Source organism: Myotis brandtii, unplaced genomic scaffold (genome assembly GCF_000412655.1).
Source record: "Myotis brandtii unplaced genomic scaffold, ASM41265v1 scaffold292, whole genome shotgun sequence".
Taxonomy (NCBI): Eukaryota; Metazoa; Chordata; class Mammalia; order Chiroptera; family Vespertilionidae; genus Myotis; species Myotis brandtii.
In genome coordinates this window covers 156,369-176,811 of record NW_005361156.1, presented here as the reverse complement: position 1 = coordinate 176,811, position 20,443 = coordinate 156,369, and the positions used below count along the sequence as shown (strand labels likewise).

The 20,443-nt window shown below is 59.4% G+C and overlaps 2 protein-coding genes and 1 long non-coding RNA gene across 6 annotated transcripts in view; 2 read left to right on the top strand and 1 right to left on the bottom strand.

The window, feature by feature from the left end:
• The window catches only part of CASKIN1 (CASK interacting protein 1), a 14,033-nt gene extending 11,895 nt beyond the window's left edge, over window positions 1–2,138 (top strand). The window contains exons 20-21 of the mRNA XM_005869366.2: window positions 4–99; window positions 474–2,138. Of these exons, the coding sequence (XP_005869428.2) occupies window positions 4–99; window positions 474–570 (193 nt within the window). The 3' untranslated portion in view covers window positions 571–2,138. The remainder of the gene's footprint in view (window positions 1–3; window positions 100–473) is intronic.
• A 253-nt stretch (window positions 2,139–2,391) lies between these two features.
• On the bottom strand, window positions 2,392–17,238 carry TRAF7 (TNF receptor-associated factor 7, E3 ubiquitin protein ligase). 4 transcript variants are annotated; one of them, XM_014542193.1, is made up of 21 exons: window positions 17,118–17,238; window positions 13,091–13,209; window positions 12,785–12,842; window positions 10,920–11,011; window positions 8,471–8,587; window positions 7,908–8,000; window positions 7,693–7,726; window positions 6,901–7,084; window positions 6,677–6,805; window positions 5,732–5,949; window positions 5,582–5,655; window positions 5,313–5,361; window positions 5,105–5,232; window positions 4,839–4,921; window positions 4,091–4,130; window positions 3,855–3,971; window positions 3,645–3,767; window positions 3,351–3,470; window positions 3,130–3,261; window positions 2,868–3,050; window positions 2,392–2,755 (listed from the first exon to the last, which is right to left on the bottom strand). In XM_014542193.1, the coding sequence occupies exons 2-21, from the start codon at window positions 13,169–13,171 to the stop codon at window positions 2,741–2,743; spliced, it is 2,070 nt and encodes a 689-aa protein (XP_014397679.1). In that variant the 5' UTR covers window positions 13,172–13,209; window positions 17,118–17,238; the 3' UTR covers window positions 2,392–2,740. The 4 variants fall into 4 exon arrangements, with proteins under 4 accessions (XP_014397679.1, XP_014397678.1, XP_005869395.1 ...); XM_014542192.1 differs by having other exon boundaries at window positions 6,671–6,805; window positions 17,118–17,228; XM_005869333.2 differs by having other exon boundaries at window positions 2,931–3,050; window positions 6,671–6,805; window positions 17,118–17,227.
• A 311-nt stretch (window positions 17,239–17,549) lies between these two features.
• Window positions 17,550–18,282, top strand: LOC106726613. The gene is made up of 2 exons (XR_001362679.1): window positions 17,550–17,833; window positions 18,050–18,282. It is a non-coding gene; the product is annotated as an uncharacterized LOC106726613 (long non-coding RNA).
• Window positions 18,283–20,443: the final 2,161 nt, after the last annotated feature.

Genomic DNA, 20,443 nt, shown 5'->3' with positions numbered 1-20,443 from the left:
CAGCGCCCAGCAGAAGCTGGAGGAGACGAGCGCGTGCTTGGCGGCGGCGCTGCAGGCAGTAGAAGAAAAGATCCGGCAGGAGGACGCTCAGGGCCAGCGGTAGGTGGGGCGGGGTCCGGTTGGGCGTGGGCATCTGGGCGCCTCTCGGGTTAGTGAAGGTGTAGTGGACGGGCTGGGGCTGAGATGTGCAGGGGGGGGGCGTAGCCAATGCCTTGAGGGCGTGGTCTCGGACACCTTACACAGCGGGGCGGGGCCCGGCGTGGGCGGGGCTTGTACGCCACCCTGTCATTTACTTTCTGAGGCAGCTGTGCTGCGCTGGAATGGGGGGCTGGGGGCGGGGTCAGAGGCCGTGGGGCGTGGCCCCGCCATGCAATGCTGACTTGAGTGGGAGGCCTGGTCTATGTAGGGATGGGGTACGGCCTTTTGCCCCGACCCCACCTTGCCCCCCTCTTCTCACACTGCGCCCACCCCAGCCCCTCTGCCTCGGAGAAGAGCACGGGCAGCATCCTGGACGACATCGGCAGCATGTTTGATGACCTGGCGGACCAGCTGGACGCCATGCTGGAATGATGTGGCACACGTTGGGCCCACCAGCTGCCTGGGCTCTAGCTGCACACTGACCTTTACCTCAGGATGGGCACTTCTGGGCGCAGCGCACGTGGGCATGGTGGGCGGCCGAGGGGGACGGGGTGCAGGGGACAGCCTGCCAGGGCCGTGAGGCGGGGGCGGGTCGTGCTGCCCTGTCCCTGCACAAGCACAACTCCTGCCCCCTGGGCCCAGGCAAGATGCCGAGCGTGGAAGACTGCCTGGCCTAGGGACCCAAGGGCTCTGGACAGATGCTGCTGCTCTGTGGGTGCCTGTCCCTGTCTGCTGCTCCCTGTGCAATAACTGCTGGGCTACCTGCCCACCCACCACCGGGCTCTGCCCAGTGTGCAGAGAAGGGGCAGCCCCTGGCACCCCTGCCCTGGATCCACGTTGGGCCCACCTTGGGAGGTAGTGGGAGGGGGGCAGCCACTGTAGCCCCCTCCCCAATCAGTGGCAGAGCACAGGCCTATGCCCAGCACAGAACTGCCCACTGGGGACCTCTGCCAGCTGCTCTGGCACAGCACAAGGGGCTGGGGTCAGGACCCCTGCCCTACTCTACCCCACAGAATATAAGCTATTGAGAGTATTAATTTATTGGGAATAAGCTGAGGCAGATTTCCCTAGAGAAACAAAAAGGTATAACTTTAACGAATATATATTTAAAGAAAGAAAAAATATTATTGATTCTATAGAAAACCATTTACCAACTGCAAGGACACTGGAGTCTCGCTCGAGACAAAAGCTGTTCCGGGCCCTGGCCACTGTCTGTCCTTTCCCTCTACCCAGGAGTGGCCAGGCCCCTGGGCCAGTAGCGCACACAGTAGGCTGGGGTCTGTGCTCCACCAGGGCCTCCCTCTGCTCTCTTAACTTCTCTGTGTCTGACGAACTCGAAGGATGTGCCTTGCTGCTGGGCTGTGTCCTCCATGCCGTGGAGATGGCGGGGAGGGCTCCCTCCTCTCTGGGGGATGCTGCTGTGACGGTCTGCCTGGGTTTGGGGGAAGCTACGTGCACAGCGTGAAGTGGTGGTCGGCCGGATGACAGCAGTGGGTGCAGGGCGTGCATGCCAGGCTGCGTGTGGCGCGTGTGAAGGTGTGCCTGACTCTCCCTCCCCAGGCTCCGAGCAGGCAGCCAGCCCACCCCCATCTGAATTCCCACGGATGCTTCTGCTCGTGGTCCAAGGCTGTGTCGTGTGGTTGTTCTCGCCTCTCTCTCCTCGCCCCCTCCAAAAAAGTACTGACCAGCCTCCTCTATTGTGTTTGCTGACCCACGTGTGTTGGACACAACTTTGACATTTCTTAAAAAAAAAAAAAATTAAAAATGCCAAAAACCAGCAATTGTGATGCAGGTGGGCGGAGGGGATCGGCCAAGGTGGCATCTAGGAACGTGAGGCCCTTTCAGCTGTCATGTGGGGGCGCTTCCCCTAGTGGATTTACCTGGTCGTCCACCTGACCTCTCCTTAGCGGGTGGCCAAGGCGGGGGCTCCGGCAGGTCGGGAGGGGGGTCTGGGCAGGGCGGTACTCTTGGCTGTCAATAAACAGCAGAAAACGGCCTGGCTCACTGTTTGGTGGTGTGTGTTGGGAGAATGGTGGTGGTGGTGGTGCTGAGGGGGGTGGGGCGAGGGGAGGGTTGGCCTGTCCAAGGCAGGGAGGGGAAGTCAACTGACAGGGCTACATCCTGGGGTCAACAGACAATAGGAACGCTTTTTGTGACCCCTCCCAGCTTCCCTCCCACTGGCTGCTGGTGCCTGGGCACACCAGTGTTCTTGGGCAGCCTCTCCCTCATCCCAGGACCATCCCTACTCACAGCCACAGTCTGTGCAGCTTTTATTTCAATCAGGAGTAATCAAATCTATGTACAGTCTAAAAACAATAGAAAAGGTGAGTAAAAAAGTCCTGTAGTCCATCAGGAATGGGGATGGAGGGTGGACCGGGCAAGCATTATACCTGGAGTGTAGAGAGAGGGTCTGGGCACTGTCCTGGCAGCAATGATGACAGAGCCAGACAGAGGGAGACTCGCCGGGTGCAGGATCAGGACAGTGCCTGGCCAGGTGAGCCTGCCCGCCTATCCCCATGGGCAGGCAGAGACCCTGAGACCAGCCTGGCTTAGACAGGCCTAGGGTGGGCCCAGAAGAAGCTGAGACCTGGCCTGGATTCTGTCAGCAAGTCCAAACCTGTAGAGGAAGGGCTCTGTTTCAGGTGCCCCTCTGGCCATCCTGCCCCAACACCACCTGCCTTTTACACCTGCCCTCCACTGTCACCTGCCCGGGGCTGCTCGCTCCTCACCCCCAACACCCTGCTCTCCAGGTGCAGCCAGCCCCTTTGGATGGCCCCAGCCGAGGCTCTGACCTTCACAGTGCTGTCCACAGCCCCTGAGAAGAGCCGGCCCCGGGACACGGCCAGTGCAGTTACACTGCCCTGGTGACGCAGCAGGGTCTGTGTGCAGATCATGTTGTCCATACTCCAGACCTGGGGGCACATAAGACATGAGGACTGCCAGGCCAGGCTACCCACCCTGAGCCTCCCACTGTCACCGGCCAGCACGGACCCTGAGAGACCGATCATAGGATGCGCTGAAGACTTTGGTCTGGTCTGGTGTCGAGATGACCGCCAGGGCATACACGGTGCCGACGTGGCCTGTCAGGGTCCGAACCTGCTCCTTGGACTCGATGTCCCACACCTGAAGTGATGGCACAGGCAGGTCAGAGACACAGATGGGAGAGGACAGGGGCCCAGAGTCAGGCCTTGCCCCTAGGTGTCCACCCTTACGTGGATGAGGTTCTCGTAGGTGCCACAGACAATGTGGTGATTCGTCACGGCGATAGAGTACACACTGCCACCAGATGTCTGTAGGACATGGATGCAGTCGAGGGTCCGGATATCCCAGATCTATGGGAAGCGCAGAACACTTGGTCCTAGGCCAGGGTCTCTGGGGCTTCAGACGTGGGCAGCCCACCCACCACCCAGGTTGTGTGTGAGGGTCTCCCTGTCCCAGTGGGAAGGAGGCAGGGCAGTGCTGGTACAGGGAGGGGCCCTGCCACCAGGAAGGTGGCAAAGGGGTACCTTGATTGTCTGGTAGGAGCCACTGTACAGGTAGCTCTGGGCAGCCACCAGGGCCCGCACCCAGTGGTTTAGGCCTGTTAGCTCCTTCTTCAGCTTCAGCTCAGTGCCCACAATGTCCCAGACCTGTGAGAACGTTGTCAGCATGGGCTGGGTGGCCAGGCACCCGGCACCCCAATGCCTGGCGCACGCACACACACTGCCTTGCCTGACCTTGATGGCCTTCAGGGAACCACTGAAGAGCATGTTGTGAGAGGAGACCAGCGTGCACACCGGGTTGTCATGGGCCCGGATCGTGTTCACCTTCTGCAGGTTCTGGATATCCCACACCTGGTGGGTGGAAGGACAGGAGCCTCAGTACCAGCCCTGCTGCCCTGAGCCCAGGCCCCCGTGTGCCTGGGACTCCCAGATACCAATACATGGCCTGGCCCCCCATGGGCCCTACTCACAATGATAGTGCAGTCTGCGGAGCCGCTGTAGAGCTTGCACCTGGGGAGGCAAAGCTAAGGTGTCAGGGCAGAAGGCACTGTCCTCACTGACACTGCCCAGCAGGCGAAGGTAGCACTGGCCACCAGGCATCAGCAGCTTGGGCAATGCCAAGGCCACTGCCGCTTCCTTGGGCCCAGTCTTAGTGTTTCGGTCTCAGTGAGGGATGCTGGAAGTGGAGGCCCAAATCCTGGTGCCTGCCTGGCAAGTGCCGAGCTGGGAGGTAATTACCCAGTTAGCACTGCTGGCAGTTAAGCTGCTACTTCTTGTGATTGAGAATCCCTGCCACCCTTACTCATGCCCAAATACAAAACCTCATTACCCAAGACAGAAGGGAAGGTCTAGAAAGGGCCACCCTGGGGGCATGGAGGTGGCTGAGCCAGCTGTTGTGTGGTCCTGTCCCCGAGCTGTGCCCATGCCAGAGATAGCTGAGCTCCTGCCTCCACTCTGTGAAGTCCCACCTCTGTCCTCCAGCTGCCTGAGGCGCCCAGGGCCAGGGCCATGCTTTGTGAATGCACATCGTCAGAGATGGAGGGCCTACATGTTACCACCGAGATGCCACCCTGCTCAAGGTCACGAGTGCCTCACAGGAGAGGCAGACACATGTGGGCTATACAGGCTTGAGCTCACCACCCATGGGGCAGTAGCATGGGGTCTTGTGTCCCCAGCTCCATGTGGGCCCGTGGACAGTGGGTACACACATACACTCACCCCTGGATGCAGAGTGCCAGCACAATGCCATCATGGCCCTCCAGTGTCTTCTGACACTTGTAGGTAGTACACGTGTCCCACACCTGCACAGACCAGGGTCAAGGTGGGTCCCACAAGATCAGCCAGGTGCCAGGGGTGGCATGGTGGGAATGAGGAAGCAAGCCATCCTCAGAAAGCCCCGCCTATAAGAGGAAGACCCGCCCACGGCCAGTACCCACCCTTCACCTGCCAGGCTACAGAGCCCACCTAGGCAGGATCCCACCCACCTTGATGGTCTTGTCAGAAGAGCCACTGAAGAGCAGGTCCCCCATGGAGTAGACACAGAGACACCAGACAGGGCCCTGGTGGCCCACAAAGGTTCCTTTGCACTTGAAGATCTGCTGCGGGTCATAGGCTGCAGAGACAGGAGTAGCTGTGAGAGACACGGGGAGGCCTTGGGGACAGTGGTGGGAGCAGCAGTGGGCCCATACTCACATCCTAGGATGCCCATGTTCAGCCGTGCATTGATGTGGGACAATTCATCCTGCAAGGCCAAGAGTGGAGGGCATGGTGGCTGTGGCTCCACAGTACCCTTGCCCGCCAGGCTGAGCTTGGCTGGTACGGGACAGGAGTAGCAGCAGCCCTCCCCACCCCAGACACCTAATCCTGAGCAGGGCAAGCCTCCTGTTGGGGCCCAATCAGAGGGATAGTCCAGTGTCCCCCACACCACCCAACCTTCCTGTCTCTGTCTCTCGCCCGCTCACGTTCAACATGGATGCGTCCCTCCGGAACTCCATGAGGTCCTCGCTCAGCTTGCTCTGGTTTTCATCCAGGACATCTGGGCGGCAGGGCAGAGGGTGTCAGGGACCAGGAGAAGGAGCTGCACCCCCATCCCTTCTGGGCTGGGCTCTCACCGAACTTGAGCTCCAGGCTCTTCTCCAGCTGGTCAATCTTCTCCGAGAGCTTGCCCAGCATGGAGCGCAGGAAGGCGATCTCCTGGTCCTTCTGGGCCAGGGCCACGTGCATCTCGTGGAAGCGGTCATCCGTCTGCTGGAGGAACTCCTTTAGGCCCTCGAAGCGGCAGGTCTCCAGGTGCGTCTCATACGTGTCCTGGTTCCCGATGAACGTGCACCTGGAGGGACAGGATGGCTGCCTGCCCCTTTGCTCACCTGCCCACCCATTAGGACCCTCCCCTCAGCCTCCCCAACCCTAAAAATCTCTCTTGAATCTCACTTTTGTGCCCAGTGCACCCCAGATGGGCCACGATGCCCTCCACACGTGCACGCCCGCCCATCTCTCCTGCTCCCATCAGCACCCAGCACCTAGCACCCAGCAGGCCACTATGCAAGGAATATCCAATCACTCTACTCCTGCTCAAAGCTGCTAAAGGGCTCCTCCACACCCCTCAGCAGCGTGCCTCTTTCCCCTCCACCTCCCCTCTGCTCTCAGCTCTGGCCATGTGTTCAAGTCCACCCCTGCTGGTCCAGCTGTTGGAAGCCCTTGCCCTGGTCTTTGCCTGGCTTATGCCCACACATAGGTTAGTGCTCATCTCACCCCTTCCCTGACCACCCTCCACTCCCCAAATGCTCTGACCCCTGTGTTCCCATGGGACTTTGATCTCTCCTTCGAAGCACCTGTACCTCCGTTTGTAATTACATAGTCGACGGTGTGGCTCCGCTAAGGTCCATCTCCCCAGGGACCCTGGCTGTCTCCCCAGTGCCCGGCACACAGGTGGATCTCAACAAAGGTTTGCTGAAGGAGGGACTGTGAATGCCAGCCCAGGCCCACCCACCCTCCTGCCCACCCGCCCTTGCCCGAGGACGGCCCCCTTGAGCCCACCCCCGCCCACTCACCCGTACTTGGAGTGGGGACACTTGATGTGCTCGCACTCCTTGAGGTGGGCCTCCAGGTTCATCTTGAGAAGGGGCGGGCAGTTGGGGTTGTTGGGGCACCGCACAGGCCTGTAGTCACAGCTGCTCTCGTGGTCCCTGTGGGAGACAAGACACAGAACAGTTGAGTCCCCAGAGGCACCATTTTTAGCACCCTGACCGGTGGGGAGCTGGGGGCCAATGAGGGCACTTACTTCCGGGCACTGAGCTTAATGGTGAAGGGGCACCCTCGGGGGTCCACCTCAAAGACAGTGGGCTTCCCGACCCCCACTGCCCGACAGCCATGCTTGCAGTGGATGGAGAGCTCCCCGATCTGCTCGGCCACAGCGATGTTGTTCACCACCACGGTCAGCTTGGCGTTGTCCACAGGACACTTCTCTGGAGGGGAGGACATGCTGACCCCATGGCCCGCCCAGCCAGCCCCGCCCCTGGAAGCTCTGCCCAGGGCACTGTGGCCAGGCTTTGCAGGGGGGAGTGGCTTGGAACCTGCTCCCCCTGCTGGTGGGTTGAGCCTGTTGGGGGCTTGATCTACCCGTCTACCTGCCCTTCTGAGGTGCCCAGAACAGGAAGGGGGTCACCAAAAATGCCCACTGGGTGAGTGAAGGCCTCTCAGCTGACCTGAGAGTGTGAGACAGGGCCAAGAGGACTGGAGGCAGAGCAGGAGGGACCCAGCCCTGGGCCCAGCAGGGATGCCCGGATGCTAAAGTTGGAGACTGTGAGGCAGCAGCCTTGACAGTGAGGGCAGCCTCCACCAGGGAGAGCGGGTTCAGAGCCCCTACTGCTCTGCTGGCCAACGCCTTGAGCCTGGCCCGAGTGCAGCCAGGGGCCGCCGCCACCCACAGCAGAGACGCTTTGTGCAGGGCTAGGGAGAAGCTGCCATGCAACCAGGGGCACCGTCAGTGCTAGAGCTGGGCTGGGACCTCCCTCGAGGGGCCCTCCCCCAGCTGGGGAACAGGTGGCCAGGCCTGGGCCTGAAAGGGCCCTACCTGACTTCAAGGCACATCTTCGACAGAATGTATGCTGTGGAAACAATGGGTAGAGTTGGGGCATGGCCGTAGTCACCCCCACCCCGTGCCCCTGCAGAGGGCACCTGCTGGGCAGCCAGACCAGGCCTGTGACCAAGGCCCAGGTTCCAATGGATGGGCTGGCAGCCCACGCAGCCCTGAGGTGCATAGGTCAGGGAGGGGACAGGCAGCCTCACCCCACAGGTGGTGATCACGGGGTCCTTGAACACACTGCAGCACAGCTGGCAGCACAGCTTCACCGAGAGCTGCTCGGCAAACACCAGTGGCTCCTAGAACCAGGGAGGGCAGGTGAGGGCAGGCCCCGGGGTGCTGACACGGGTCGGGGAACCCAGCCCCCCCCACCGGCCTGGGCTGCCCTCTCAGGGTAGAGGCACCATAGTTGGGGTGTGTCCCAAGAGGAGCCTGCTAAGGCCAAGGGCTAGACCTGAACTTGAGGGTGGCCAAGCAGGGAGGACTCCTCCAGCCGTGTCCTCGGCCTGCCAGCACCTACCCGCTACCTGGGATGGCAACAAGAAAGGGCCCCACATGAGTTCCTGAAGCTGGTCCCTGGGCAGCCCCTGGGGTTGGGGACCTGGCCTGGGGTCCTTGATGTGGACCAGACAAGTTGGAGGGCTCTGACGAGGCCCTATCACCCCCTCATTGTGCCTAAGGGGAAAGTGCCCGCTGACCACGGCCACAGGGCAGTAAGGGTCCTTGGGGGCCATCGGCACTGAGCCCACCCCGTGACCACCACACCTACCGGCTCCTCCTCCTCCTCAGGCAGCGAGAACGTGGAGCGCAGGGACATGCTGGACTCGGAGTGCAGGGAGCGGACGGAGATGGCAGAGTCCGAGCGGCGTGGGGTGCTGATGGGGGGCTGCAGCATGGAGACGGACACCCGTCAGCCAGGAGGGCGGGGCCCAGCCCCTGTGTACACTGAGGGCAGTGGGGCCCCCAGGGCCACACCATCCTAGTGGGTGCTCACTCAGGCTGCAGGGACTGTGGTGTGTGTACAGGGAGCCAGTGCAATGCCCAGGCCCCCTCCTGCCCAGCGGCCCAGGCCCTGTTGGGCCGCCCACTCACGTCTGCCAACTTTCTTTGTGTAAATGGAGAGACTTCCTGCTATTCAATTCTGCGAGGACACGCTAGCCCTGCTTCCTGCTTCCCGTGAGGGAATGTGGGCCGCAGAGGGGGCATCTCCAGCAGCCAATCCCAAGGCAGCGGCAGCCCTGGACTGCTGGAGCGAAGGGAATGGAAGGCTGGCCGGAAGAGGCTCCAGGTCCGCCTGGCTTCCCTGGCCGGGAACACTGGGGCAGGCAAGTGAGGCTTCAAGGGAAGGCTGGACATTCTAAAACCCTGGCCAGCCTTCCAAGTGCAGGAGAGATGGCCACGGGTGCCGGCCTCTGCCAGAGCCACCAAAGGTGAGGATCTGGGGGAATCCTGGGGTGGGGGCTGTCCCTTCCTCCCCTCCAGGCCTGGAACCCTCCAGAAGAGATCCTCCAAGAGCCATTGCTCCCACACTCCTCCTCTCTTGCTGAGAAGCCTCATTCATGAGCCACAAACCTTCTGCCTCCACAGGCCCCTCCCCGTCCTGGCAGCTCTGGAGCCCAGTTGCCTCTGAGCCTCTGTGGGTGTGGGAGCTGTTGGAACCAACCCCTCCCCACCAGCCGTGTGTTGGACCCACCAGGGGCAGAGGGAGGCTTGGCCAGGTGCTGCCAGCTCTTCACAGAGGCCCGGCCAGTTCCAGGGGCCGGCTTTCCCAAGTGAGGGCAGCAGAGACCCGGGCCCCTGGTGTGCCCACAGAAGCACCTCCCTCACCAGTGCTGTGCCCACCTCCCTTCACAGCATCCCAAGTGGCGAGTTTGCATGGAAACGCCACATGAGAAACCAGGGGAAAGTCAGAGGAAGTGAGTCAAACCGTCCCCATGGGCAGCATGGAAACCAGAGAGCAAGAGCAGGTCCAGACAGGAGCTGAGCCAAGCAAGCCAGGCCTGGCCTGGCTCCGCTCTCCACTGCCTGCCTGCCCTCCTGAGGGAGGGGCCGACACTGTCAACCACCCAGGGCAGTGGAGGGGCAGCCTGCAGGGGCCCAGCAGCCAACAGAGAAGGTGCCCAGGGGGCCATGGCCTCAGGGCCCTCACAGCACATTTCCACCTCTTTCGAGCCAAGATCACAACCACACACACAGGAAATTTGCTTCCTTGGAGGCCTGGATGGAAGGGTAGGCCTTCTGATCCCAGCCACACTCCCGTGGGCCAGTCAGGGGTTGTGCAGACGGAGGCAGGAAGAACTGGGGGGAGTGGAGCACGTTGTGTGACTTGTCCTTATGAAGGCCTAGTGCAGTGCCTGGCACACAAGTGTGCTTGTTCATGTAATCAAAAAAACTCTCTTCTTCCCATCACATAGGAAACAAAGGCCTGGCAGCTCAGCGTGAGAGGCCGGGAGAGGGGGGAACCAGGAGGGTCTGTCAGGGGCCACCGCCAAGGGGAAGCAGAAAGCAGGGCACAGGACAGGCCAGTGGCAAGAGGGCTCCAGCGTGCTCGTGTCCCCCCACCCCCCTCCAGCTGAACCAGTCCTTGCTTCCCCAAGCAGGTCCAGAGCCCAGCAACAAGTGTCAGTGGACAGACAGGAGGGCGTGTCCACTATGATCCCAGCCACATGGCCTGGGCACCGACAGCAAGGTGCCCTCTGCCTTGAACCCTTTTCTCACTCTGCAGACCAGCAGTGGGGGACTCTCCGGCTTCCCCGCAGTCAGCACGGGCCTTGCAGGCCCCCTCTGCTGACCCTGTCTTCCTTTCCCCATCTGCTGGGGCCCATCTCCCTCATCAGGAGCCCCTTCTCAGGGCTCCTGCCTCTACCTGGCAACCCACCCCTCATCCTCCACTTGGGTAGCTCAGGGGCTTAAAAAATGGGGATCAGATTGAACATTCTGTGGCTCCCACCCACTCGAGATGGAGCCAAACACACCACACCCCTGGTCCAGCAGTCCCTGGCGGCTGCCTCTCCATGAATCCAGCCTGGTGCTCAGGTCTCAGGGGTCCACACGTGCTAGCCTAGCCCTCTGTCCCCGCAGCTCACTTCCCACTACAGACTGTAGCTACCTAAGGGCTTCTGGAGGCTGAGCATCCCACCTTCAGCTTCTCCTGGGATCCTGCCCCGTGAGGGAAGGCTTGGTGTGAGGTGGGAGGGGTGAGTGAGACCCAGACCTACCATGCTGTCCTCCTCATCCCGAGGGGAGTAGGCCAGGGTGCTGGAGGAGGAGGGCGTCCTGCGGTGCTGTTTGTATGTGCTGGTGCCATCCGCTGCCAAGAAAAGAGGGCCAGGATGCCATGAGTGTGGGCCAGAGGGAGGCCTGACTTACCGTGCCCACGCTGGCTCCCACTGCCTCCTTCTGGATTTGAGGGCAACTTGGCTAGGGCTGGGCTGGGGGGCAACGGGAAGTATACAGGGCTCAGCATGAAATGGCCCTGTGCCTTCCGTGAGAGCCCCGGCCTGCTCTGTGGACCATCACTAGCTCTCAGCCCTCCGCAGTGCCAGGCAGACGGGGAGGGCACCGGCTCAGGCGGCTCTCCAGGTCTAATCACTGCTGCTCCCAGGCAGGCTGGGGGTGATGGTGGACGGGTCTTCTCTCAGGCTCTGCCACCAGCTCCCAGCACCCAGCCCGGCCCTGGGGCCACTTTGCCCAGCTGAGGCTTGAGGTCAACACCTGAGTGATTACACCGAGGGTCAACGGTAGGAGCTGGGATGGCGTCTTATCTGACCCTCGAGGTAACGCAGCCGAGTGGGTTATCAGACAGCCTCAGTCCATAGAGGAAACTGAGGCGTAGAGAGGTCTGAAGCTCCTCAGCTGGCATATGGAGAGGCCAAGACGGCCGCTCCTTTCCCACCTCCTCCCCTGGCTCCACCACAACCCGGAACTGCCCACCAGCCTTCTTGCTTCCTCCAGGGAAAGCAGCTGGAAGCTCTCGCCCTCCTCCTGCTGCCTGTCACCCTGGCTGCCCTAAGAAGGCACTGGTCAGGGGCCTCCCTCATAGCCCTGCAGGCGGCAGCCAGAGGCTAGGAATGGCTGCCACTGGCCTCAGGCCCCAGCCGGGCCCAGATGTCACAACCACCAGCGCTAAAGGCCTGGGTTTATGATTCAGGCTTCGATAGGCTGCCCTGTGACTGGGCCTCACCCGTCTGCAATGAGAGGGGCCAGACAAGGCCACTGGTCATGCCCAGCACTGACCCATCCCTGCCGCCGAGTGGGTTGCTGGGTGGGAAGGAAGGGCAAGGTGGGCCTGTCGTCACTGTTGGGGAGCTTTCAACTGCTGTGACAAGGCTGTGCCATCTCCACAGGTAGATGGGGGATTAAGATAATTACTTGGGTGATGAAGTTAGAGGTGAGGTTTATTTTTCTCCCTCAGGAAAACATGTCTAAGGAGAAAAGAGGGCTCTTCCGGAGCCCCTGAGGATGTCCAGCGAGGAAGAGGCGCTGGTGTGAGCAGGTGTGTGCAGTGGCCCTGTGACCACACTGCCACACGATCAGAGGAAACCAGGGAAAAGCAATTAGAAAACCAAGTAGCAGCGAGTGTGCTCCTACGAGGGGCCGAGGGCCTGACAGGAGGGGCCCACCACCCTCGTGACTTTGGGAAGGGAGCCGTACCCTCATGTCCACGACCTCCTCGAACACACTAGCTGTGGGATCGGACTTGAGAAAGGACCCATGAGTACGTCTTCTCCCTACCCGTGCCTGCTAGGAACCTGGGGCAGGCATGAGCGGGGGTCACTGTGACAAGGGACAGGTGCGCATGGGGTGCCGGGGAAGTTGGGACAGCCCTCCCTAGGCAGGTGATGAGCAAGGCACCAGAAAGAAGGAGCAAGGGGAGGCCAGGGGGCGGGGCGGGGCAAAGGACACAGCGGTAAGAACAGGGCCACAGGGAGTAAAATATTCAGACTCCTGCGGGGGGGGGGGGGGGGCTGAACCAAGCTGCCAGCTCCCACTCCCCACCCCACCCCACCCCACCGCACCAAGAAGGGCCCCACAGGGGGCCCAGATTCTGCCTTGCTGGGCTGGCCCGGCCTCACAGGCTCACCTTTGGTGATAGTGGTGACAGCTGAAAAGGCGGGCCCGAAGGTCGTTTCCATTCTGGTCTGGAAAGAGAATTGATGAGACTTATGGACTCCAGAGAGAACATGGACACACGTGGACATGCAATGACATGCTTTCACACTAACACACCACGTGTACACATCACAGACACACCACCCACACACACATCACAGCCTGCCCACGGGACCTCCACGTGGGGAGCAGACTGCTCTGGAAGCTCTACTGGGGGAACCCTGGACCTATGGGGGGTACACAAAAAGCAGACCCTTACTCATGGGGTGTCCCTTACCCCGGTGGCGACGTCTGGGGTGGGAAGATTGGCAGGTCCCCCAGAGAAGCGGTTGTACCAGGCGCTTTTGCCCAAGCTCATGCTCTAGAGAGGCATCTAGGGTCCTCGGGCAGCGTCTCCTGTGGGTGGAGCACAAAGAAGGGCTTTAGAGATGGTGGCCAGACCCCGTCAGCTGTCCAGGGCTGCTCCACACAGCAGCCTGCTCTGACCAGTCACCACAGGGCACGTCTCCACCTTTCTCCATCGCCAATACCAACAAGGGCAGTCCATCCGGGCAGCTCCTTCCTTCCCTCCCTCCCATCCCAGGTGTGACAGGCCTGAGGCAGGGAGGAGGCCCTGGGTGCAGGCAGGCAACTGGCACCCCGTTTTACTTTCCTTTAAGGCTTAACCTTTCGGAAATGCCCACCAGCTTCAACCCAGAGGTGGAGACCCCCCACCCAAGCTCTGTCTGCTCCTCCGGGTCTGAGGGCCAAATGTCCCTGGGGCCAAGGCTGGGCACACAGTGACCGGGTTACATGCCGAGCTCCTGCCACAATGGCAGAGACACTGGCCATGCCCTAGAGGACCTATTGGGTGCTGTGCCTGGAGCCCAGCTCCTCACAAGCCTCATCACATAAAGAGAGCCCTTCTGGGCAGGGGCAGGGAGGGACCGAGAGAGGAGCCAACTCTTCACCCTGTGCAGGTCACCCACCCTGGAACCAAAGGACACCCTCTTGCCCCCCAACTGTGTGACTCCAATCTCAGGGGTTGGAGGCAGGGAGAAGGCAAAGTGTGAACCCTCCCAGGACCCCAACGATCCCACCCCCCAGAAGAGAGGGACCAGAGTGGCCCAGGAGCACCGGCCAGGCCCGGGTATCCTTAGAAGAGGGAAGATTAGAGATACTGATGACAGCCGGAAGACTGCTCTACTGCCGGCCAGCGCCCACCCTCCAGTGGTCCAATCAGCAGGTGCCCTTCCAGTGGTCTTCCTACCGCATGACACACAGCAGTCTGTAGCCAGGAGCCCCACCTGCCCCCACTGGGATAGAGTCGGTTGTGTTGAGCCACAGGCCCAGGCTTGAAGCTGGGCTCCCCATGGGGAGGGAGGCCAGACTCATTCTGCTCCCAGTGGAAGGCTGCTGAGCACCCCCACACACACACTGTGGGAGAAGGTGGGAGACACACTGTGAGGTGAGTACAGCATGGAGGGCAACTGCACAGTCCAACTGGTTCTGTCATTTTCTCCATCAGGCCCTCCTGACCTGGCCCATCTGGCAATGTCTCCCTCCCTACACGCCCCGGCAATGCATTGTGACCTAGGGTCTACCCAGGGGTTCTCAGGGAGGGGGCTGGTTCCTGAGCCCTGTGTCCCCTCACTGTGCTCATGAGCTACCTGCCATCCCTGCTGTCTCCTTGTCCCTCTCTCCCCATCTGCCTCTTCAAATGCCACCTGCAATGCCACCCTCCCAGCCTTCATGCCTCAGTCCTCCTCGGGAAGGCTCTCGGACCCTGAAGTTGGCACTGACACCAGGCACTACCCCTACCCCGGGTTCTGAATGCCCTTTGGGTCCAGTGAGATAGGGAGTCCTGAGAGTTTGGCCAAAGCCTTCCCATCTGTCCACCGCTCCCCCTGCTGTGCCACAGACCAGGCTCTCTAGTGGCTTGTCCTCTGGGAGAAAGGCAGAGTCTCCTGAGAGTGGGCAGTGCCATGCTCTCAGGCAGAGGTGTGACTACGGGCTGTCCAGGAGCCTCACCTCCAGCACCGCTGCTGGTCTCCACACTAAGAAGGAAGTTTTGAGGGCCACCCTGCTTTGTGTAAGAATACCTTGCCACGGTGAGGCCCAGAGAGCTCAAAGCAGGAGCTCCAGGACTCAACCAGCAGGTGGAAAGGCTCCGCCTTCTCAGGAAACCCAAGGTTCACTCGTGTCTCAGCACCACAGGGCAGAGAGGAGGGTGGACCCACAGGGAGGTCACTAGCTGAATCGACCTGCATTTACAATCCATCTGCTCCCTTCACTGCAAGCTCCCAGGGCCAAGAGGCCAGCTGATGGCTCCAGTGAGCAGTGCCTGAGGTCCGGGGCCAGGACACCAGCAGGCATTCCCCCTGGGACCACGGCCAGCCCACCAGCCCCTATGGGTCCAGCCTGCCCAAGTGCAGTCTGGGAGAGCAGGCGGCTGGCTGTCCCTCGCTATAAAATGAAGTAAACAGAAAGGCATGCGGGGCTCACTGGAAAGTCCCGGGAGGCCAATAGCGGCCAGGCCCACAACCCTGACACATAACCTGGTGAGGAACCTACAAGATTGGCCCACCAGTCAAGCTGAGCCAGGGAAGGAGGGAAGGAACCATTTCCGGGTTCACACGGGTTCAGCATAGAGGCCCAGCCAGGGACTGGGGTGGGGGACCCAGTGCTGCAGTCCAGCACCCCTCATCAGTATGCCCCGCCCAGCCCTGAACACAGTGACTGCTTGCTAAACATCTCAGAATTGAGCAAGATGCTCTCAGCCCGGTCCCCCAAGGACTGCATTTTGCAATAACAGTCTTCCCCTTATGGTGTCTTCCGGCCCTGCAGGCCAAAACCCCAGCTATGGGAATGCTGGGCCCAGCTGTCCTGGGGATGTGCCCTCCGCCACCCCCAGGGCAGGAGACCGCCACCCCCCAGGGCAGGAGATAGCTTCCCCACCCCATAGTCAGCCTGAGGCTCTCGGGCTGTCAGAAAGTGGTATCTAGAGCAAGAATCCTCACTGCCTGAAGACCTGGTCTCGGCCAAACTGGGAAAAGCCTTGGGCTGAGCAGACTAGGGAACCCTGGATGAGGGTGGGGAGGGTGAGAAAGGCTTTCCTCACCTCAGCTCCCTCCAAGCCTCCACCCGGCCTGTTTCCAGAGGCCTCAGGGTAGCCCAGGGGAGGAGCCCAAGGATCTTTGTCTACCCAGGTCCATATCCAAGGGGCTCCTGGCCCTGGGGGGAGGGGGCGCCCAGGAGCCCCTTGGATATGGACATAAGAAACCACAGAGCCACCTGCAGTGCTCTAGCCCCTCTTTAGGCAAGCCCCCACCAGACCTCTTCTCTGAGCAGCCTGCATGGGAGGGCAGGCCAGCTAGTTGGGAACCTCTCCCCAGCCCACCCCTGGAGAGAGCCCATGATCTGCTGCCCCCCAGAGGGGTTGTGGATCCGGTGTAGCTGGAGTTCCCGCCCACTTGGGTCCTGTGGCTAGTAGCCAGGGGAGTGGGGGGCCCAGGCTGGCCATGCTGAAGTCAGGGGCAGAGGGGTGGCCAGATGCAGGTCCCCACTAGGGACCAAGCCTTGCCTTGAGGCAGCTCCTCGAGCACCCACCGGCCTTTGCACATCTTGCTCCCTCTGCCCGGCATGCTCTTCAAGCAACTTCCAGGGCAGTCTGCTTTCTACAGGTCCCCCAACCCACCCCAAACCTTTCAGGAGCCTTCCGTACTCTCTCAGCGCCCTTTTTCTTTCATAGCACCTGCCACAGTCTCCATGAATTTGTCTGTGTATTATCAGCCCTACGCCCTCTCTAGATCACCGGTTGTCAAGGGGGGAGGATTTTGTCCCCCAGGAGATGTTTGACAACATCTGGAAGACATTTCTGGTTGTCACAACGGGGTTGGGAAAGGTTACTGGTATCTACCGGGTGGAGACCAGGGATGTGGCTCAACACTCTAAAAGGCACAGCAGAGAATGATTGGCGCTGAGTGTCAACAGTGACGGGGGTAAGAAATCCTTCCCTAGAAGAGCCTCTGAGAGCTGGGATCCTGCTCTCCACGGTCTTCCGGCGCCTACAACAGTGCCGTGCACACCGGCGGCGCTCAATAAACGCAGGAAGAAGGAATGAATAAAGAGGAAGAGGAAAAAAGAATGGAGCGCGCGATAGGCCAGCTGACAGTCAAAGAAAGGGACAGGAGCGGAGACCCCGTTTCGTCTCAGCCCCGCCCCCCCAGGCTCAACCCTTCGCCGACCCCGAAGCACCCGCACCCGCCCCACCGTGCGGCTCCGGGGCGTGAGCCCCCGGCTGGGCGCGCCGCGGGGACACTCACCCGCCCGCCGCCGCCGCCCGGGAGTGGCAGCGCCACCCTCCCTCTTCATCGTGCCCCCACGGCCGCGGGCTTGGAAATGGACTGGACGCGCGAGCCGGAAGTGCTCAGGCGCGGAGCCCGTCGGGACTTGTAGTTCTCCGGCTCGTTCAAGGCCCGCGCCGCCGCCTCCAGAGCGACTCTTCAGAAACTACGACTTCCGGTGACTCAGATGTCGCGGGACGGGATTGGCAATTTAAGAATCAGTCTATGTAGCAGGTAGGAGTCTGATTGGCTCTGTGCATCCGTCACTCACAGGTTTAACAGTCTCTTCAAAAGGGAGGATGGCCCCAAAAAGAAATGCTGTGGCGCTATTGGTGGAAACAAGGAGTAGAGAGCGGAGCGTATCAGCAGCGGGGGTGGAGGATGGTACTTCCGCTGAGATTGCCCAATCGCCGAGGTGGGACAGTTTCTATAAAAGCTTGAACCTCAGCCGTTCTCGCTCTTTTGGGATAAACTTCAGGGCAGAAAAGGATTGGCTCCGTGTGCTACGCTTGGAGAGGACCTGAGCACCAAGTGAAGCTGAGGGGGTCGCCCAAACCCGTAGGCCGGCATAGCCCCGGGGCCTGCGTTGGCCTGAGCGCCATCATGGTCCTCGGCACTGTCACATGTTCCTTTCGCGGTCCCCTCCCCAGTTCCGGCGGGGAAGCCCGAACCTCCAGACCTGCAGCTCCCCACAGGTGAGACTGGGCCCGGCCTGGCTTTCCCGGTGCCGCCCAAAGCCTATGATGAGTTGCTTTAATTTCTGACACCTCGTATGAAAACTGCACGCGCAGTCTGATTATTTTGCAAGACTGAGGCTTGGGGCCTCCACCTGCCATTGGCGGGTGGGTCTGGGGGTGAAGACAGATGGGGAGAGTGGGCTTCTGTCTAACCTTCGGCACTCTGCCTTTCAGTGCCGTTGGCGGGCTGGTTGGAGACCTTGAGTGTGAATCAGCGTCCGTCAGTCCGGGGACCTGGTGGTAAGTAAGGCTGGAGAAGTCCTGTGAGAAGCAAATGATCTTTTCATACATCTTTCATTCAAAGATGTAACCCAGACATGTGGACCACATTTTGTGACTTAACCTGAGACTAACAGTCCACATCTACCCGAAGTGCTTAGCAATAAAACAAAAGTGGTATGAGTTGATTGGGGTGCACGAGTCTTTATTTTCACACCAAACGACTCCGTGGGAGGACGGGCTCATCCCTGGGCAACCTTGGGAAGGGGTAGAAGCATGAAAGTGAAACTTAATACTTGCCATCTGCTGAGACAACCGCCATTTTTGCCTGTAAGGCCAAAAAAGGATTTTGTGTGCCTTTTGCCCTAGCGGGGCATCATGAGGTGTTGTTTTTAATGTTTTTATTGATGTTAGAGAGAGATAGATCATCAATGAGAGAAACATCGATCTGTTGCCTCCTGCACGCCCCCACACTGGGGATTGAGCCCACTCCCTAACTCACTCCATGTCCCACCTCTTCCAGGTAAAAAAACAACTGGCCCCACAACATTCACAAAATAATTTTGAAATCTTAACTTCCACTCCCGAAGAAAAAGGGGTCTGGCTGGCAGCTCAGGCACATGCCGATGGTCTCCATGGGTGAGATGACCAGCAGCTGGTCAGAGAATGCAGTCCCCCAAAAGGGCCCTAAGTGGGAATTCCAAGTAGAATCCTCAGGCCTCGTCTCTGAGCCCACATGGTAACATGCCTCCTACCAGGGCTCCAAAAGACTGCCCACAAGGCAGTCAATTATGAAACATTTCAAAGACATTGCCCAAGGCCAGAGGAAAATTCTGCCCTTTTTCTCTCCTAACAGACAAAAAATTTACCGCTCTACATCCCACTTCTAGGGAAGGACTAATTTCTAAACAGGAATTCCCTCTCTCAATCTGTACCAAACATCAGACGCAAATTACAGAAATTATAGGACGGCCCTCAAACCCCACAAAAGGACCTTTTAACCCTTTGCGGTCCAATTTTATTTTTGGAAGTCAAACAATCTGGTCCAAATTAATTGACGGGATTGAGTGTTTAACCGGTTTGCGGTGTCTCAGCCTCCACGTTGGACTGAAAAGGGTTAAATATAGCCTTTAAGGTTTTAACAACTGGGATAAGGAGGCCAGAGTACAGAAACAAGAGACCAGGCTATCAGGGCTCTTATGGGAATAAGGCTCTCAGGGTCAAAAGTCCCAAGACATTCAAATGTAACAAGGAAGGACATTGGGCTAAGGCCACACCCTCCCTGGAGCTCTGTCCCTGCTCAAGGCAGGGCTATATCCCTCCAGGACATTCAGGCCTTTTACCAAGCCTAGGCTTGGCCAGAGAAGACTGTGGGGCCCTAGGGTAGCGGGTAAACCAATCTCTTGATATTCTGCCCTACTGGAATTTACAGACCCTGCTTACCTCACAAGTCTATTGTGGGAGTTGGCCTGCTTTCTAAACCCCTAGCCACCCCTTTAAGTTGTCTCCAATAAGGAATTCCCTTTAGTCGTTCCTAATTTCCCCAAGTGCTCAACCCCTATTCTCCACTGAGACATTTTGTCAACCTCCCACTCCCTGCTTTCCTAATTAACCCAAAGTATGGCATACCTCAACCCTTCCATTGCCTGACATCACAGCCAGATTTAAATAAAGCAAAAAAAATCTACATTTTCCTGTCAACATTTCCTATCCCTAGAGAACAGAAAGGGCCTCCAGCCTGTCAAATGTCCTAAAACCTAATAGCCCCACCAACTCCCCATACAATACCCCCATTGTACTCCTCAAGAAACCAGATAGCTCCTACCACCTAGTTCAGAATCTTTGGGTCATCAAGCTGTCCTCCCCGCACATCCCATGGTACCCAACACCTCTCACTTCATGGTCCTGGACCTGAAGTATGCCTTTGCCATCCCTTTACACCCAGGCTCAGAATCTCTGCCTTCACTTGGACTGATCCCACAACCCAATAATCCTGTCAGCTCTCATGGTGGACTGTCCTTCCCTAAGGCTTTTGAGGCAGCCCCCATCTTTTTGGACAGGCACTGGTGTCAGACCTTCCCAACCTCCATCTTGGCCCCAGTATTCTCCAATACGTAGACTACCTCCACCTCTGTAGCTCCTACTATCTCCCACCAACATACTACTACTCTCCTCAGTTACTTAGCAGAGAAAGGATACCAAGTCTCGAAAAAGATTCAACGGTCAGCCTCCCAGGTCACTTACATGGGTCTCACCACAACTCCCCTACACCGTGCCATCATCCTACATGGAAAGGAACTTACTGCCTCCCTTCCTCCCTCAAAACAAGACCTCTCCTTGGGACTTGCA

Coding starts and splice junctions, on each gene's coding strand:
- TRAF7 (XM_014542192.1), bottom strand. CDS start 13,171: ATGAGCTTGGGCAAAAGCGCCTGGTACAACCGCTTCTCTGGGGGACCT. Junction 5,656..5,731: donor GAGCCTGGAGCTCAAGTTCG/GTGAGAGCCCAG, acceptor CCTGCCGCCCAG/ATGTCCTGGATGAAAACCAG. Junction 4,131..4,838: donor CTGGCACTCTGCATCCAGGG/GTGAGTGTATGT, acceptor TTGCCTCCCCAG/GTGCAAGCTCTACAGCGGCT.